This window comes from Haliaeetus albicilla, chromosome 19 (assembly GCF_947461875.1).
Source record: "Haliaeetus albicilla chromosome 19, bHalAlb1.1, whole genome shotgun sequence".
NCBI lineage: Eukaryota > Metazoa > Chordata > Aves > Accipitriformes > Accipitridae > Haliaeetus > Haliaeetus albicilla.
Window position 1 is genome coordinate 26,555,405 of NC_091501.1, and position 15,586 is coordinate 26,570,990.

At 41.5% G+C, this 15,586-nt stretch overlaps 1 protein-coding gene across 6 annotated transcripts in view; it reads right to left on the reverse strand.

The window, feature by feature from the left end:
* ATXN10 (ataxin 10) overlaps positions 1-15,050 on the reverse strand; it is a 105,006-nt gene extending 89,956 nt beyond the window's left edge. Inside the window, exons 1-5 of one of the 6 annotated variants that reach the window (XM_069806904.1) lie at positions 14,881-14,980; positions 13,073-13,785; positions 12,593-12,734; positions 8,994-9,185; positions 5,887-5,969 (exon numbers count right to left, since the gene is read on the reverse strand). In XM_069806904.1, coding sequence (XP_069663005.1) covers positions 5,887-5,969; positions 8,994-9,181 — 271 coding nt within the window. In that variant the 5' untranslated portion in view covers positions 9,182-9,185; positions 12,593-12,734; positions 13,073-13,785; positions 14,881-14,980. Of the gene's footprint in view, positions 1-5,886; positions 5,970-8,993; positions 9,186-12,592; positions 12,735-13,072; positions 13,786-13,970; positions 14,757-14,880 lie in introns of those variants that run through there. The other 5 variants (XM_069806906.1, XM_069806905.1, XM_069806903.1 and 2 more) reach the window with 5 other exon arrangements.
* Between the last annotated feature and the right edge of the window lie 536 nt (positions 15,051-15,586).

Genomic DNA, 15,586 nt, shown 5'->3' on the forward strand with positions numbered 1-15,586 from the left:
TGAAGAAGTTTCAGATTCATCATGGTCATCTTTACCTGAACAGCATCACAGGCTTTCTCCTCTTCTGCTCAAAGCAAGAAACATTTCTGCATAGCTCCCTTGTTAAGTACATGGCATTTTAAGTATTTGGAAAATGTTTAAAACAAGATATTCCATATTTCCCCACACATCTTCCCTCAAGAAAGGAGTTGTGAACAGGTGTTAGACATATGATATTCATGTTGCTGAACATCCTACCAGAAAATGCTCAAGTTACTATAATAAGCACAGTATTAAAAAATTTACATAGAGTCATCTTTCATCACTGCTTTTACAGGAATGTTTTAAGTTCTGTTCTGAATAGAGTATCTGTAGCAGTTTAACTACACCTGAACACTTTTCAGAAAATTGGAAGCAAACTCAAATTCCTGTTCAAGGATTCAAGCTTATCATTCACTATAATTTACCCAACATTTCTGGACTTCATAACATTAAGAGCAGTGACTGACCTAAACCTTTGTATAACAGCTAGCATATCTGGACCCTGATTCTGACTGAGATCTCCAGGAGTACCCATGACATAAACATAACGCTGTTAACATTCTCCCATTAACGCATTTTTATGCGGCTTAACCAAACAGGGTAAAACCCCTAAAAACTTAAGGGGCATGGCACCAGCACAGCATAACAATACGTGCACTACTTGGTTAAAAGCTAGCTCAAGTATCACCAGCAGCCTGGAACAGAGGAATGCTGGCGCGATGCTCAGAGCACCTCTCTCAGGCACTCACAAACAGCGCAGTATTGCTCTGCCGCTGATACGGTGCAGTTGCACTCAGTTCCGCTCAGAGAGGACAATCAACTCATTCAGAGAACTTGCACAACAAATTGTCCCACGCAGGGCAGCTATCAGGCATTCAATGCCTTTTCATCCTAGAGGAGAGAAAAGTATTTTGGCAGATAAATACTTTTTAAGCAATTATGTTGGAATTCAAAGCACATTCTTCAGCATCGGCAATATTTTGAAGCGGTGAAAGGTTTGAGAAGATCTATTTACAAACAAAAAGATTAAAGCTCCTTCTGTCCAGGATGGGGTGGGGGTGGGAATCAATGAAAGGATCAAATGGGACACAGCCTACTGAACATAAGCTTGCTTCAAAACAGGCATGCCCTCACTGCATTTTATTAAGGACAAGCAAAGCTACCTGTTTTTTCCCAGATTTCAGAGATGAATCCTAAATCCAGATCTTGCACTCTGGAATCTAAAGATCCATCATCTTGACAAACCTCAACGTACCTTCCCAAAGGTCTGCTAGATTCTGCTGGAAAGCTTAAGATTTGCCATAGGAAAAAGGGAAAAAAAAAAACCCAACCCCACAACCAAACCAAGACACATGCTATGAAGTGAAGGAGATTTTCTACTTGGGCTTCTGACAAGGATATTTCCTATGTCTGCTGCAATCCCTAACATACTGAACTACTTCTTAGCTCTTAAGAGATCTGGGTCTGCTTTAAGTTCAGTTAAAGTTCATCTGGCAGCTTCATCAGCCTGCTCCTCTGGCAAGTGTTCTTGGTCTTTGTACCCGCAGCAGAAAAAAAAAAAAAAAAAAAAGCTTGTTATGATGAGGCTTTTTTTTTTTAATTAAAAAAAAAATACCTAAACCAAAAGGGATATGGAGAGGGTACTATGAAAATTCCATTAAATCTATATTCTGCAGAAACTTAATTTTTTTCCTAAGACTCAAAGTAAAATTTTGAGTATCTTGCTAGCTATTTGTTGGAAGACTGTGGTCTCAAATCAGTTAACGAAGAAATGTAACGGACCTTCTTGCATGCAGCATTTCTGCAGGAGTAGGTACAGTTCCTGCATCTTCAATCCCTATTCAAATTAATTCTGAACTGGGGAGAGGGGCGCAGCATTTGTCATCTTCTCTGTCTTCCCACCAGGAATATGCAAGCTCTGTAATCTAAAAGGTTAAGTATGTCCTTACACAATCACTCGCTTCCTAGACTTTCAGCATATATAGTTGTAACCAGTTTTCAGATACTGTCACAAGAAGTGTGGCACTTGAATTTTTCTCTACTTGACCGGGAAGTTCTCTCTCTTGCAGAGAGAAGGAGGGAGGACTGCTGGAGCAATAAGAAAACAGAGCACATTTACAAGTATGTGTGACATATCTGACAAATCAGTCTTGACACTGCCCAGAAGAAGGGCTACAAATTGTTAACACTTGTTAAGCATCATTGCCCATCAACCGCCTGCACTCATCTAGCTGTTGGCTTTCACTCTGCAACTCCTTCGAGCAGGTTCCAGTCTCTAAGTACTACAGAATATGAATTGCTCAAGACAAATTACTACTATGTATTGTAAGCAAGTACGAGAAGAGAAACTAGGCTATGGAACGCAACTACAACTAACTTGGGAAATAAGAAGGGAGGAAGAATGGGGAAAAACAGCTATCTGTAGCAACACCGTACAGTAAAGGCCTAAAAATGTTATTTTAATATACGTATTAAAAAGAAAGATGATTATTACAGGGATGGCTGGCTTGCAGTTGGGGTTGGACAACCTTTATATGCCATATGTATCAATTAACTAGTTATTTTTAAACCTATCTGAAGCCTTAAAGAGCTACTCCAGGACAGACACACTAACTTACCTTCAGATTTTCTGCCCCATTGCCTTAGTGGCATATCATGTACTCAAAACAACAGCTTTTTCCACAGCTGGCTGGGACAAGTATATTACAAGCATACAGGAAGTTATCTAACTTTTTATAGCATTAAAAAAAAAAAAAAGAAAAAAAGAGATATACTGAAAACTTGCAGTAGAGTTGTTTCAGTAAATATACTGAAGTGAGGAACCAAATTAACCATGTATGTAACACTTTGGCCTAAGATAAAGTACTAAAAAAAGTATTTCTCCTAGCAGAGATGATGTAAAGGAGTCTGAATTTAATTGAATGAATCTAAGCAACAGTTTTTAATCACACCATTTTGCACAGCACCTCCTTTTTTGCTGCTTTGATCACTAATATATTGTTAGAACAGGCAGTTCGTCCCCTCCCTTAGAACCACCACATTGGTCACAGTAGTGGCCAGAGAATATATACTTTATTTCATTTATGGGTTTATCCATTACAAATTGTACTACACTGAACTTTCCTACAAAAACTACCACACCACTCAGAGACTTACAAGTCTTAAGTTACCAACAGATAAAAGAGTGAAAACATACCACAGATCAGGTTAAAATAAGTTTGCATAAAGAATTTTCAATCTCTCCTCTTCATAAATACAATAATGTTGCAACTTCAAATTTATTTAGCCTACAATAACTTGCTCTGGGAATTTGTCACAGGGACACGAACTGAAACATTATTGTTTTTCACTGTGCAATACAGGATTACCTCTTATCCTTGTATTTTGTTGCTATGGACGCAACATGAAGGTATTTAAAATACCTTAAGGATATAAACAGGCACCGAGAGGAATCATCAAATCCAAGCAGCCATTTAAAGGAGGAAACGGGACACATATCCAAATGAACAACCTGAAATATTCCACTTAACACCTAATTATCTGCTAGAACAAAATACACATGCTACTCTAGCCTTGTGACCCAATTTCCTATATGAAATATGAGGAGGAGAATCATGAAGCAGAAATGTAGTTAGTAAACACAGTAACAATTTCATGGCTTGCTTCTGTTTCAACAGTCCTATTCAAGGCCACTTTGCCTCACTTTTGAAAGTACCACTAATAATCTACAGTTGAATGTAACTGTTAACTTCTGAGGTATACCCTGTAGAAGGAGCTGGTGCTCTAGGCACTAGCTTAATTTTCACTTAGAACAAAGTTCAACAGATCACTCAGCAAGGAATTAGCAACACTTGCTTGTCTATTTTTTTGTTGTTGTTGTACTAACATAAATGGAATACCTCAGCCATGCTCATCACAGACATTTCTCAATGAGATCAATACTACATACACTATCAAACAAACCATCTATCCTGGGTCAATACATCAAATTTTAGTTACAACTCAAACCCATTTGTTGAACAGATACGAAGAGTAACGGTCACAAAACACTTTTTATTGAGATACTGTTAAAAACTTTCTGGTCAATGCCCCCCTTAATTTTCAATGCTGATAGAAAGAGATTTTACAACATCCTCTGGCTAGGAAAAGGAGTCTGAAGCAGTTAATCAAGTTACTGGGTTCCACCCCCTCCTTTCTTTTTTGCTGAGTAACATTCACTGCTGCTTCTTCAGGTCCCAGCAGCAGAACTGCATGCATGCATATGATAACCCATCAAGGAGGGGTCAGCAGCCACAAGACTAAGGGGGAAACCTCAGGCCACGCATGTAACCAGCAAGGGGTACATCCTGCTCACTCTCCTCTAGATACTGGGAGGCACCACTGAAAGGTGGTATTCTCACACCGCCAATTCCTGATGCCTTGAGTAAGCTGAAGGTGGGAAGTCCACTTGCCCAGGACAGACTTTCGAGCCTAAAGTTGTCAAGGACCCTAGGAGGGACAATGTCAGGCTGGACAAAGCCAGCATTTCAGTTCCCATCGCTTTTCCTTTTCTCTTAGTGGTCTATAGAGGGGTTCACAACTGTGGGGCAGGACATTCTTGCCCTCCATGCCTTCTCCCAGTCCTCCCTGTCCAACCCTGTGACACAGCTTGAGAGTCACTCCTGTGTCCTATCAGTTCCTCCTCTTTATGGTCACCGAGCAAGCCCTCTTTTTGCCACCCACAGGGTTTAGTTCTCGTCCTCCCACACTGAAGGGCTGTGCTAGCATCATTGATCCTTCCCTGGAAGGAGGATTCCAGCAACGGGTGAAGGAATGAACGTGGCTTAAGCATAATACCGTCACATGCCTGAAAGGCTTCATTTTGAGCCAAATATAGCAGCAAAAGGAAAAACTGTATCCTGGACTTCACTGCTCTTTCCCAGCTTCATAAAGGTGTTTGAGGGTAAGTTACTGTATGACAGTAGTTTCACTTGCTTTTGCAAAATGATAGAAAAGCAGCAACAGGAACCCAGTAAAAACCTCATCCAAGTAATGGGAGTGAAAAGAAATAAAAGTAGCAAGAGAAACCAAATGTTCCCTGCTCTCTCCAACCACAGACGGTAAAGACTGGGGTCCAATGCCTTGTATCAAGCTCCACATGCATACACAGGGAAACGCAGATTGTGAAGAGGATTACTGAAAATGCCTTAACATCCAGTGAAATGAGTTTGGTAGAAATTGGTAGCAATAACTGCCATTAAGAAGGAAGAATACTACAGTCAGATTTTTTCTTCACTGCATGAAAAGAAAAGAAAAAACTCATTCATTGAGGAAATGTGAACACTACTCAGATCAGTACTTAGTTCTTGGCAGATACTACCCTGACTGGCCAGCAACCACAGCACAGAAATGCAAATTAAAAAATAATTTTAAATAAGTCACAGCCAAAATTTGTTTCCTGGAATCAGATAAATTATTTCAAGTGTCATCAAAATAAAAAAGGAGTATTTCTTCATTTCACTATGTTTGCAGATCAAATAAAAAGACAGAAAAACAGCAAACATATTTTGAATGGAGGTATTACAAGAACTTTTCCTTCCTGCCGCTCAAATATCCTAGTTAATTTTAAAGAATTTCAACATATCTTTCCTTTATCAATCTACAGGGAACAGTTGAGGGAAAATACAATTGGACTAGACTTGGAGCTGAGATTTTTTTCAAGCAGCATAAGAGAAGGCCCCCCCAATTCTTAACTGCAATTCAAGAAACAATTAAGCTTATTTATTAAAAAAATACATCAGTAAGGGGACATCATACCACCACAAGACTTCCCACATAAAAAAAATACAGTGCAGGCTATATATTTAACAAAATCCACAGCCTTACCAGTCAATAACAATTCTTCTTTGATTTGTATTCCATGGAGCAATTTGATCAAATGGACAGACGTAGAGATGAGACCCAAGTTCCTATTATTAAATTGGAGAAAAAAAAAAAATAACCATACTTGATTTGAAATACACTCAAATAAAGTGAAAAGGCTTTTCACTGAAGTTAACAGCAAGTCTTTAACATCTTCAGAAACTCTGAAATAAAAAGCAGTTTCTCCTGCTTAACTGTTCCTGACTATGAGTAGCCACACTACTACCATCAGAAGCAAAATGAACAGGTTTACTGCATCAGCCTGCATATTAACAATTCTGGACATAGCACCTTCAGAGCTAAGTACCCCTTCCTCTCTTTTTGCTACTCTTCTAAATCAGATGTTCAAAATTAGCAGGTTATTCCTGTAATTTAAACAGCTTTATTTGTGTAAAAACTTTGTTTGAAGTTCAAGTGTTCAGGGAAAGCGTCAATGTACATTACTTAGTAATAAACTTTGAGGATTTTAAATACCAACAGAGTGATTAGCAGCCATCAGAGGAACAGGGCCAGTTCAAAGGGAAACATACAAAACTCTCAGAGGAAAACAGGGAAGGTCAAATAATCCATTATCCTTTCTCCAGTGAGAAGGAATCAGAGGTAGAATCTCAGAATGGCTTGGAAGAGACCTTTAAAGATCATCTAGTCCAAACCCTGCGCCATGGGCAGGGACACCTTCCACTACACCACGTAGCTAAAAGCTCCATCCAACCTGACCTTGAACATTTCCAGACATGAAAAAACATGGTCATAGCGAAGATGAGTCAAGTGAAGCCATTTGGAATCAAAAACACCAAAATAATTCTACAGCCAGAGATCAGCAATCCTGGAGGCAAACAACATACATGCCAGGACGTGCATGCAACAGGAGTAAAAAATGAAAGTCAAAGAATACAGTACAAGCAGATGAAGTTTTCAGCTTTTAACTCATTTGTACTTTAGTAGTCACACTTTTTGAGATCAGCCAAGATAGAGTGGCATCAGCCAAGACAGAATGGCTGAAACTGCAGAACATGGCAATACCATCTCTACCGAACCTTCACACCCATCCATCAGTTACTTAAAAAATATATCATCACATATGAATACTGAATAATTGTCTTCTGCAGATGTTTTCTGACAAACACATACTCCTTCTCATTAAGTTCTAACACAGAAGAGAAGCCAAAGATACATTTATAAATATATAATACACACATGCACACTGGTATACATACAATCTATTAAAGCACTTCCCATTCCTTCAGACCCCAAATTTCTTCACAGCACACAAAGAAGAAGAACTGACCCTGGAAGGAACAACGCTTCATATTCCGCAATAGTTTAAAAGCTGTTATGCAATCCATGTGTTCACAATCTTTCCATTCTTTCCTAGAAACAATCAGCTTCAATTTTGATCAAACAATTTGTAGTTTGGGGTGGGGTTTTTGGGGGAATATCTGAATGTCGCACACTTCAACATCAAAGGCACATAATTTTCCTTCCATTCACAACTTTTGATCATTCAGGACATTTAATTCCTAAACAAGTCGTGCATTTGCAACCGTTTAAAATCAACACAAACATATGGCTAATACACAGCTGGCTCAAAGCACCCAGTGCGATATTAAAAGGACCATAAATTGTTATGCTGCTAGAAAGCCAAAACAGTATCCAACGAGTGACCCACTGAGTCCTTCACTGTTAGAAGCATGGTCAGAGCTTTCTACAGGCCTTCCCCCTCCTGCAGTCTAAGGGACAGCACAATTATTAGCATTCAGCTTCCACGTGAGCAAGGCTACGCTAACTGCCTAGGAAGGGCAAGTACACAGCACAAGTATGACCAGTGCAGAGCACGTTTTTGTTCAGAAGCAGGTTGGATATCTGAATTCCATTAAAAAGTAAAAAATTAGTTTTTACTTTCTAATGGAATTCAGGTATCCATAACTAGGTTGTATTTGTCACGCTACTGAAAAAGGCAATCCTACCAACTCCCAGCCATGCAATTCTGTTCACCCTGTTTTAACAAGTAACTATGGAGCTACAGTAAGTTACAATAAGGAACCCAGTCTGGTTGAACATCCACCTAGCAAAAATTTATAAACAAGCATATAAATCTTCTGTCAGATTGGTTCCTTGACCCACAACCTGATCACAAGTGCTAGCACTGCCAGGAACAAAAAGGTAAGAGCCTGAACTTACATTTACCTTATTCTAAAACTAATGCCTTCTACAAAAAGTCCTGCAACTTTTGTGGCATTAACAAAATTCTGCCCCAGCACAGAAGTTGCAACTTTGTGTCATGTCAAAATTATATTTAGTTCAATAAACCAAATCCGACAATTCCCAAGAAACCAAATTTTAAGACTGTACTCCACAACAATTCTTTGTTATCTAACAAACTTGCAATGGGTTTGGGGTTTGGTTTTTTTTTTTTGGTTGCTTGGTTGGTCGGTCTTAAGTTCTTGGAGGGGGAGTGTTTGTTGTTGGTTTTGGGGTGTTTTTTTGTTTTGTTTTGGTTTGGTTTGTTTTTAAAAAAAACAACAAAGACAGCAGGTAGAGTACCAGATTTTCAGGAACTACAGCTGGTTGTATCCCAAGCATCCCCTCAATGTTGCAACAGATGCAGACAAAAAAACCCCCGAGAGGCTAAATAACTTAAGGAGCCAGGGTGACTACTTATTATCCATTAATACCAGTTTACTACACGTATCAGGGTTGATATGCACAATTCTACACGCTATACTTTGCCATGAGTACCAGACAGCTCTAAACGTACCTTATCCTGTAACTGATAATTAAAACTATTTACTTATTATGTTATCCAAAAAATTAAAGAAACAAGAGAAAAAACTCATACTAAGGACACAAACACTTTGTTCTATTATTCAGCAGTGCCCCAAACTCTGACCTACAAATAGGTCAGCTATTTTTGGTTCTTGCATACTTCATTTCAAGTGACTGCATCAAGCAGGAAATACCAGTTAATACATCAACTAACACAGCAGTGTAAAATAAGAATCTCTATATAAAACCACACAAACATCAGAAGGTTATATTTTTGTATGTGTTAAAATGGATCATAACTATACCTCATGACATGTTGATTCTTGGCACACTCAACACAGGCATTCCTCAGACATCTGAAACACTCTGCTATGAGCAGCAGGCAGGTGTCTCGATCTACCAGTTCACAGCAGCCCTTATCGGCCTGCTCAATTTCACTTGAGGCGCTCATCAGGATTTCCAGGAGATCCCGAAATATACTTTCTTTTGCCATTTCTCTGAAATAAATAAATAAATTCGTAGTGAACAAAAAATACACTGCTATCAAAAAGCCTATATTATGACAGTTACACTTCTTACCGTAAACCCAAAGATGTTTCTGCAACAGTTTTTAACTATCTATAGTACAGAAGGTCCTTCAAGTAGAAAGAGCAAAATATATGCACACAATCATCCCACCAGCCTTTTCAGAAAAGGGCCTGTGAGAGAGTTGTATATTACTTGTATTCCTCACAGCTCTCCAATGGCTCTTTGGAATCTTAATTAAAAAAAAAAAAAGAAAGTCTCTATAACGCATATAGCTAGCATGTTTATCCATGACACTGCATGTTGTTTTAAGAATTAGGAATTGCTTTAATTAATGAACACAGTTTAGATGTACAGCACTAGAAGTTTCAGAAGGTGGTATCGGAAGCTCTATTATAAAACAGCCTGCCACAAATTTCACCAAAGGGAGAAAGAGAAGCTGTGAAGAAAGCCAGTGGCTGCACTAGCATCATTCTGAAGTGTGTGAATCAAAGCCAAGGGAGAAAGTCAACTCTGTCTACTTCAGCAGTCAACTACCCCAACACAAAAAATACCATGCCACTTCTTAGAGTATCAAGACCTAGGAAAACAACACTACAAAACCATAAGCATACAGACAGATATTAGATGAATGGATGAGAGAGCTGATGCTGCTGCATCACATAGATTCACCAGACTCCACAGGACTGACATGCACATCTGCAGATATGTCATGCAGATATGCACAACATTTCCAAACCACAGCTATTCACATACTCTCTCCCCTGATTCTACGTTCAGAAAGGATCTGAGGGCAACACATTACAAACACTGCTAACTTGGTTTTGATACTACGTGCTGGTGAAAAGAAGCCACGCCAAAGAGCGTTTATGGCATCGCTACAGGAAAGTTCAATAAATTTGCTCATCCCATACTTCTGACCAGAGTCAAAAAAGGAACATCCAGACGCAGCCTCCTTGAATCTTAAACAGACTTGTCGTGTACTCAAGATCAAACAGGAAGGTTAGGATCTGAAACATAAGGTTGAAAAATACCTCCTAAGCTATGAACAGAAGTGAGATGAAATGGAAAGTAATATTAAACAAAATATATTCACACAGAACACTCTTCCTAAGGGAGAGTTTAAAAATTTCTTGATCAAACATTAGTGGATGATAGAGTATTACCCGTGTTCTGCTGCTCGTCCAAATGCCTAAACATTTACACCATTAGAAATTCTACCCACTCTTTATCACAAGTGATCACATGTCCATAAACCAAACCATTGAATCATAGAATCATTTAAGTTGGAACAGACCTTTAAGATCGTTGAGTCCAACCGTTGAGTCCAACTGCTGAACTAACACTGCCAGCTCCACCACTAGACCATTTCCCTAAGTGCCACGTCTACATGTCCTATCTGTAACACCTTTAGACATGTCTGAAGACTATTGTATTTCCCACCCCTGCTCCTGCCATGTTCTTTTTCCTGGACTAAATAAAACCAATTCTCTCAGCCTTTACTCACAGTTCACATTTTGTACGCCTCTTACCATTCTTGTTGCTCCAATAGTGACACTTTCATGTTCATCTACATCTTACTGACAGTACAGTGCATGCAATATCGAGGTCTGTTAAGGTGTGGAGTAGACTTACAAAGGGAGAGCACTTGCATTGCAAGAAATACAACAATGTACACAAATGTCATCACTAACTCAAAACAACATTAGATTTCAGATCTCCAGGAAATATGTATTTCATTCTACAACCTCACTGTTGATCAAGACCAACACACTTACACAATCTCCATCTACGTTAAAAAACCCACCACAGTTTACACTTTTTACAGTGGTGTAATACTGAGGGGAAAACACCGAAGTGGGGCAGAGCTGGCCCTCAGCCATAAAGAATACAGTAGAGCTTCTATAAACAGAAAGAAGGTTTGGAATTTGGGGGTTTTTTTAAAGACATAAGAAAAAAACATTCATGGGACTTGAACCTTTAACTTGCAAGAAGTGATGCAGCTCCTGCCGTTCCATGACAGGCAGGTATGCCAAAAGATTCAGTGGCTGACGTACCACAGTACCCATGGTAAGTGCATCCAGACACAAGTTTTTCTAAACATCAGAAGAGCTATGGTCTGGTAAAGGAGCACCCAGCCAGACCCCATCCCAAACACACAAAAGCCATGTCTTCTCTGTTGAGTGAAGATGCCATACAGAACCATTAGCTGTTAGTCAGATGAGTTTTTAAACACTGAAATTATTCTAAAATAGGAAAACTCTCAGTCCAGCTCCAGTTCACTTTATATTTGCCTATGCCCTGTGTTGGATTATCACATGAAACTGGTCATTTCCTGACCCAGCTTCAAAATACAGAAGTCAGTGGTCAGTGCAAAACATATACTATTGTACAACGTTCAATCATTTGAAATTGGTAAAACAGAAGTGAAAAAAACTGCAAGTACTTTTGTGCATGTTTCTGTGACTCTACCAGTAAAAGGACACCTTAAAGTTATTCTTATCCTGGAAAAGTTTCCACTCTCATTACCTAGTTATGCAGCAGAACAGTTTTAGTCAGTTACTGGATTACAAGCATACTGGGCCATTGTGACAACTTTTCTCTTAATATTAGATTGAAAATAAAAAAAACCCCACAACTAAGAGTGTAGATATTTCCAGTAAAATATGAAGATTAAACTCTTGTGTGTTGTAACAGAGCAAGTGTGAGGTACACAAGGAAGTGCCTGTCCTCACTGTGAACATGGAAGTAGATGTGGATTTTTACATATCAGTGAAGAGAGAGAGAACTCCAAACCTCTCTCTCTGCACACTATGAAAGAAAATGAACGTTCCTAAGCCAGATCTTTTGGGGCAGAAATCAAATCTCTTCCTACAACAGAAAAGAAAAGCCTAAGTGAACAAGCAAAAGTTATTCTAAATGAACAAGGAATGACTTAAAGGTTGTTTGGTAAAGCAGGATTCTATTCAGAGAAAATTTAAGTGCAACTCTTGTACTTAAGCATTTATACATCATTGCAATTTGAGTGTGTACTACAAAGGAATTTTAATTAAAATCATCTTTCTGCACAAAAACCAAAATTCTCAAATTAGCGAGGAGGGCATGAAGTGTTTAGCTGACATTAAGAAATCTGTCAAGGGTGATTTCAGGTAACTGGTCCCCAGCAATGCTTGCAACCATTGTTTTAAAAAAAAAAATAATCTTTTTCCAGCAGTATGACAAAGATTCACATACAGATAAAAATAGCAGCTACAAGTATTTAAAATGTATTTCTGAAAAGGAAAATATTTTCCTTCCATAACCTTTTCCCTAATATTTAAATATTGATCTATAAAACTAGCAAAGAGCCTGCTAAGTAGCTTTTAGATTAAAAAAATACCTTCTATTGTAAACAGGCCTTGAAATTCATTCAGAACTGCTCTGTGGATATTCCATAAACGTGTTTCCTATGTTTTGTTGCCTAAGACAGGATCTTCACAATTTGCTACTGACACCTGTCCTTGATTTCAGCATGAAGTATTCTGCAGGAATACAAAAGAAAGCAGAAGCAAAGGATATAGCAGCCCAGCTCTCAGACAAGGAAGACATGCACAGTTTTGTATTAAGTCAAAACAGAGAGTCAGAATTCATGTATTCATGCCAAAAGGAAGATTACTGTCACTCCTTGTAAGACCCAAGTGCTTGACTGTTAAAAATAGAAACTGTACACAATAACATCCTAGTGAACACTGAGTTAAAAACATTAATGCAACCATGTTCAAAAGACACGGCTCCAAAAATCATTAAATTAGGCAGGAATTATGCAAATATCCCAGAAGTTTGCAATTCTGCATTACTACTCTATGTTTTAGGTACTTACACAATTCGACTCTTGTAAGCAGAGTCCCTAAAAAGCCTCTAGAGTATTTAACTTCACAATATTCCTGGTAATAAAATAATGCCATTTTCTTCCTTTTGTAACATTAGTAATGGAAGCATAACATCTGCTCAAAAGCACTGGAAGTCCCAAATAAAGCACACAGCTGAATTCAAGTCTCCCAAATTCCACACCATGGTCTCGTAGTTGGGGCATTATTTCCTCACCTTATTTGCTTCTGAATCACAGACCACTAGAACTCACATTTGTAAATTATTTTGTTTCCACAAGCACTGAACAATCACATAACAACAAAAGAATTGTCACTAAATATCACAATTTCATATACCAAACATCCATTGGGTTGTGTCTTCTCGTTCAACAGCACCAACAACAGTATTTTCCACAGTTGGCAAATTTATTGCCAAAGCTGCTCTCAGATCCATTCTGTCACATCCTATAGGATGTAAGCTAACACTACAGCTTTGTCCTTCTGGAAGGGCAATTACAGTGCCTCTCTTCCTGCCCACCTGCACCCGCAAAACCTGGCTATTTCGGCGAATATCTACTCCTCTGTAAAACACAATGGCAGAGGTTTCAGGGAGAAAGGCTAGAAACAGGCAGAGAAAGCATCAGCACGTAAGCCCAAAATTTGCACAGGTCCTCCTCTCTTTCTTGAGAAATTGAAATTGAGATGAACACCAGAAGAAGGTCTCCTGTACACGCAAAGATCCCATGAACATGTTTGTAAGTACGTCTTACCACCACCACCACTTTTAAACAGGAATTTAATTAACAAAAATAGTATTGGGAATTAACAAAAAAACCCCAAAACAAAAAAACCCCCACAATTTTATGCTAAGCTTAGAAGTCTGATTTCTTAGTTCTTAGGTGCAATAACCTTCAAACAGCTACTGTTGAGAGGAGCGAGCACAAGCTTCACACCAACCTGTGCCTCCTCCCACCTTCCAGAAGAGCAAAAATGACTCCAAACCCTCTCATGCAGCTGAACCTCTCCATGCAGGCCCAACCTCTACTGAAGCCAATTGTTGTGCGGTATCACAGAGGTCCCCCTGACTTTACAGGCACAGCAATGCTCCATACCAGCCCCTTGCTTTCTCTGGTAACCCCATGCTTTCTTTCCCTATATTAAAAATGCTAAGGGGCACCCAACCTGTCCCCCCACCGCAGCCCATCCAGTGCCCGCCGAGGCCTACAACCTCCACCCTCGTCCCCAGGCCTTGGTCTCAGGCCGGCACGAAACCGTGGCCCAGCAAGGCCTCACGCGGCAGGCCTTACCCACTTCCAGCCACCCTGCGGGGCTCACCGTGGCTTTTTGCCCCACAGCGGCTACTCCAACCCACCTGAGCGCACTCGCCTAGGAGGGCAACCCGTGACTGGGGGACGCGACCCCTTCCTCCCTGCCCTGGGCCTGCCACAGGCGCAGGGGCACGGGTGGACTGCCAGGCCCCCACGGGACCCCGAGGGAAAAGAGGGGAGAAGGGACGAGTCACCCCCCCACCGGTCCCCACAGGTGACCCCCGAGTCCCACACGAACAGCCCCGGGGCAAGCAAGAGACTTCACGGCAGGGAACCGGCGGCACCCCGCCGCTCCTCCGCGGGCCCCTTTCGTAGCGGAGCCCGCAGCCGACACCCCGAGGGCCACGACGGCGTTCGGAGCAGAGCGGAGCAGAGCCGAGCGAGCCCTGCCCGCCGGCAACACACGGCCCACCCCGGCCCGCCGCTCCCCGCTGACCGGAGCTCCCTCCCCCGGCCCACGTGGCCGCGGGCGGCCCCTCCTCCCCGCTAACCTGGGCTGCTCCTCCCGGAACAGACCCGCCAGCGCCCGCACGCTTTCCAAGCGGGCCTCCGGCGCGGCCGCCACGGCCCGCCCCAGCCGCGCCGCCGCCGCGGGCAGCGCTCCCGCTCCCGCTCCCGCCGCCATCGCCGTCGCCTGCCCCGGCGCGACCCAGCTCCGCCCCCCCCCGCCGCGCGGAAATGGCGGCGGCCCGGCCCCGGCGGGCGGCGCGCCTCGCCTCGCGGGGCCGGCGCGGAGGTAAAATGGCCGCCGCGCCTGTGAGGGCGCCGGGGCTGTGTGCCGAGGGGGGTGCCCCGGGTACCCGAGGGCATGTGAAGCGGTGTCTGGCGCTGCGGGGAGCGGAGGGGCCTCGCCGCCGTGCCACAGCTAGCCCTTCCGCGGCCGGTGTCTGAAGGACGTACCCCTCTTTTAGCAATAAACCTGCGTGTCCTGGGTTGCCAGCGGGGCAGACTTTCTGTTATGTCCGCTGTCAAAAGTTGTTCGTCCGCTGTCAAAAGTTGTTTGTACACTAGAAAGTGGTGTTTCCAGGCCCCTTCCTGGTAGTTATTGCGTGTGACTAACGCAGCAACGACCAGCTCTGTAGCAGAAATAGCTTCAAATAACAAGTAGAAATTAAGTAAGTAAAAGACGCTGGGCAAGGCCTCTTGCAGTCGTGCAAGTTCTTCCTTCTAACAGTTCCTGTTGCTTCTGAGAATTGC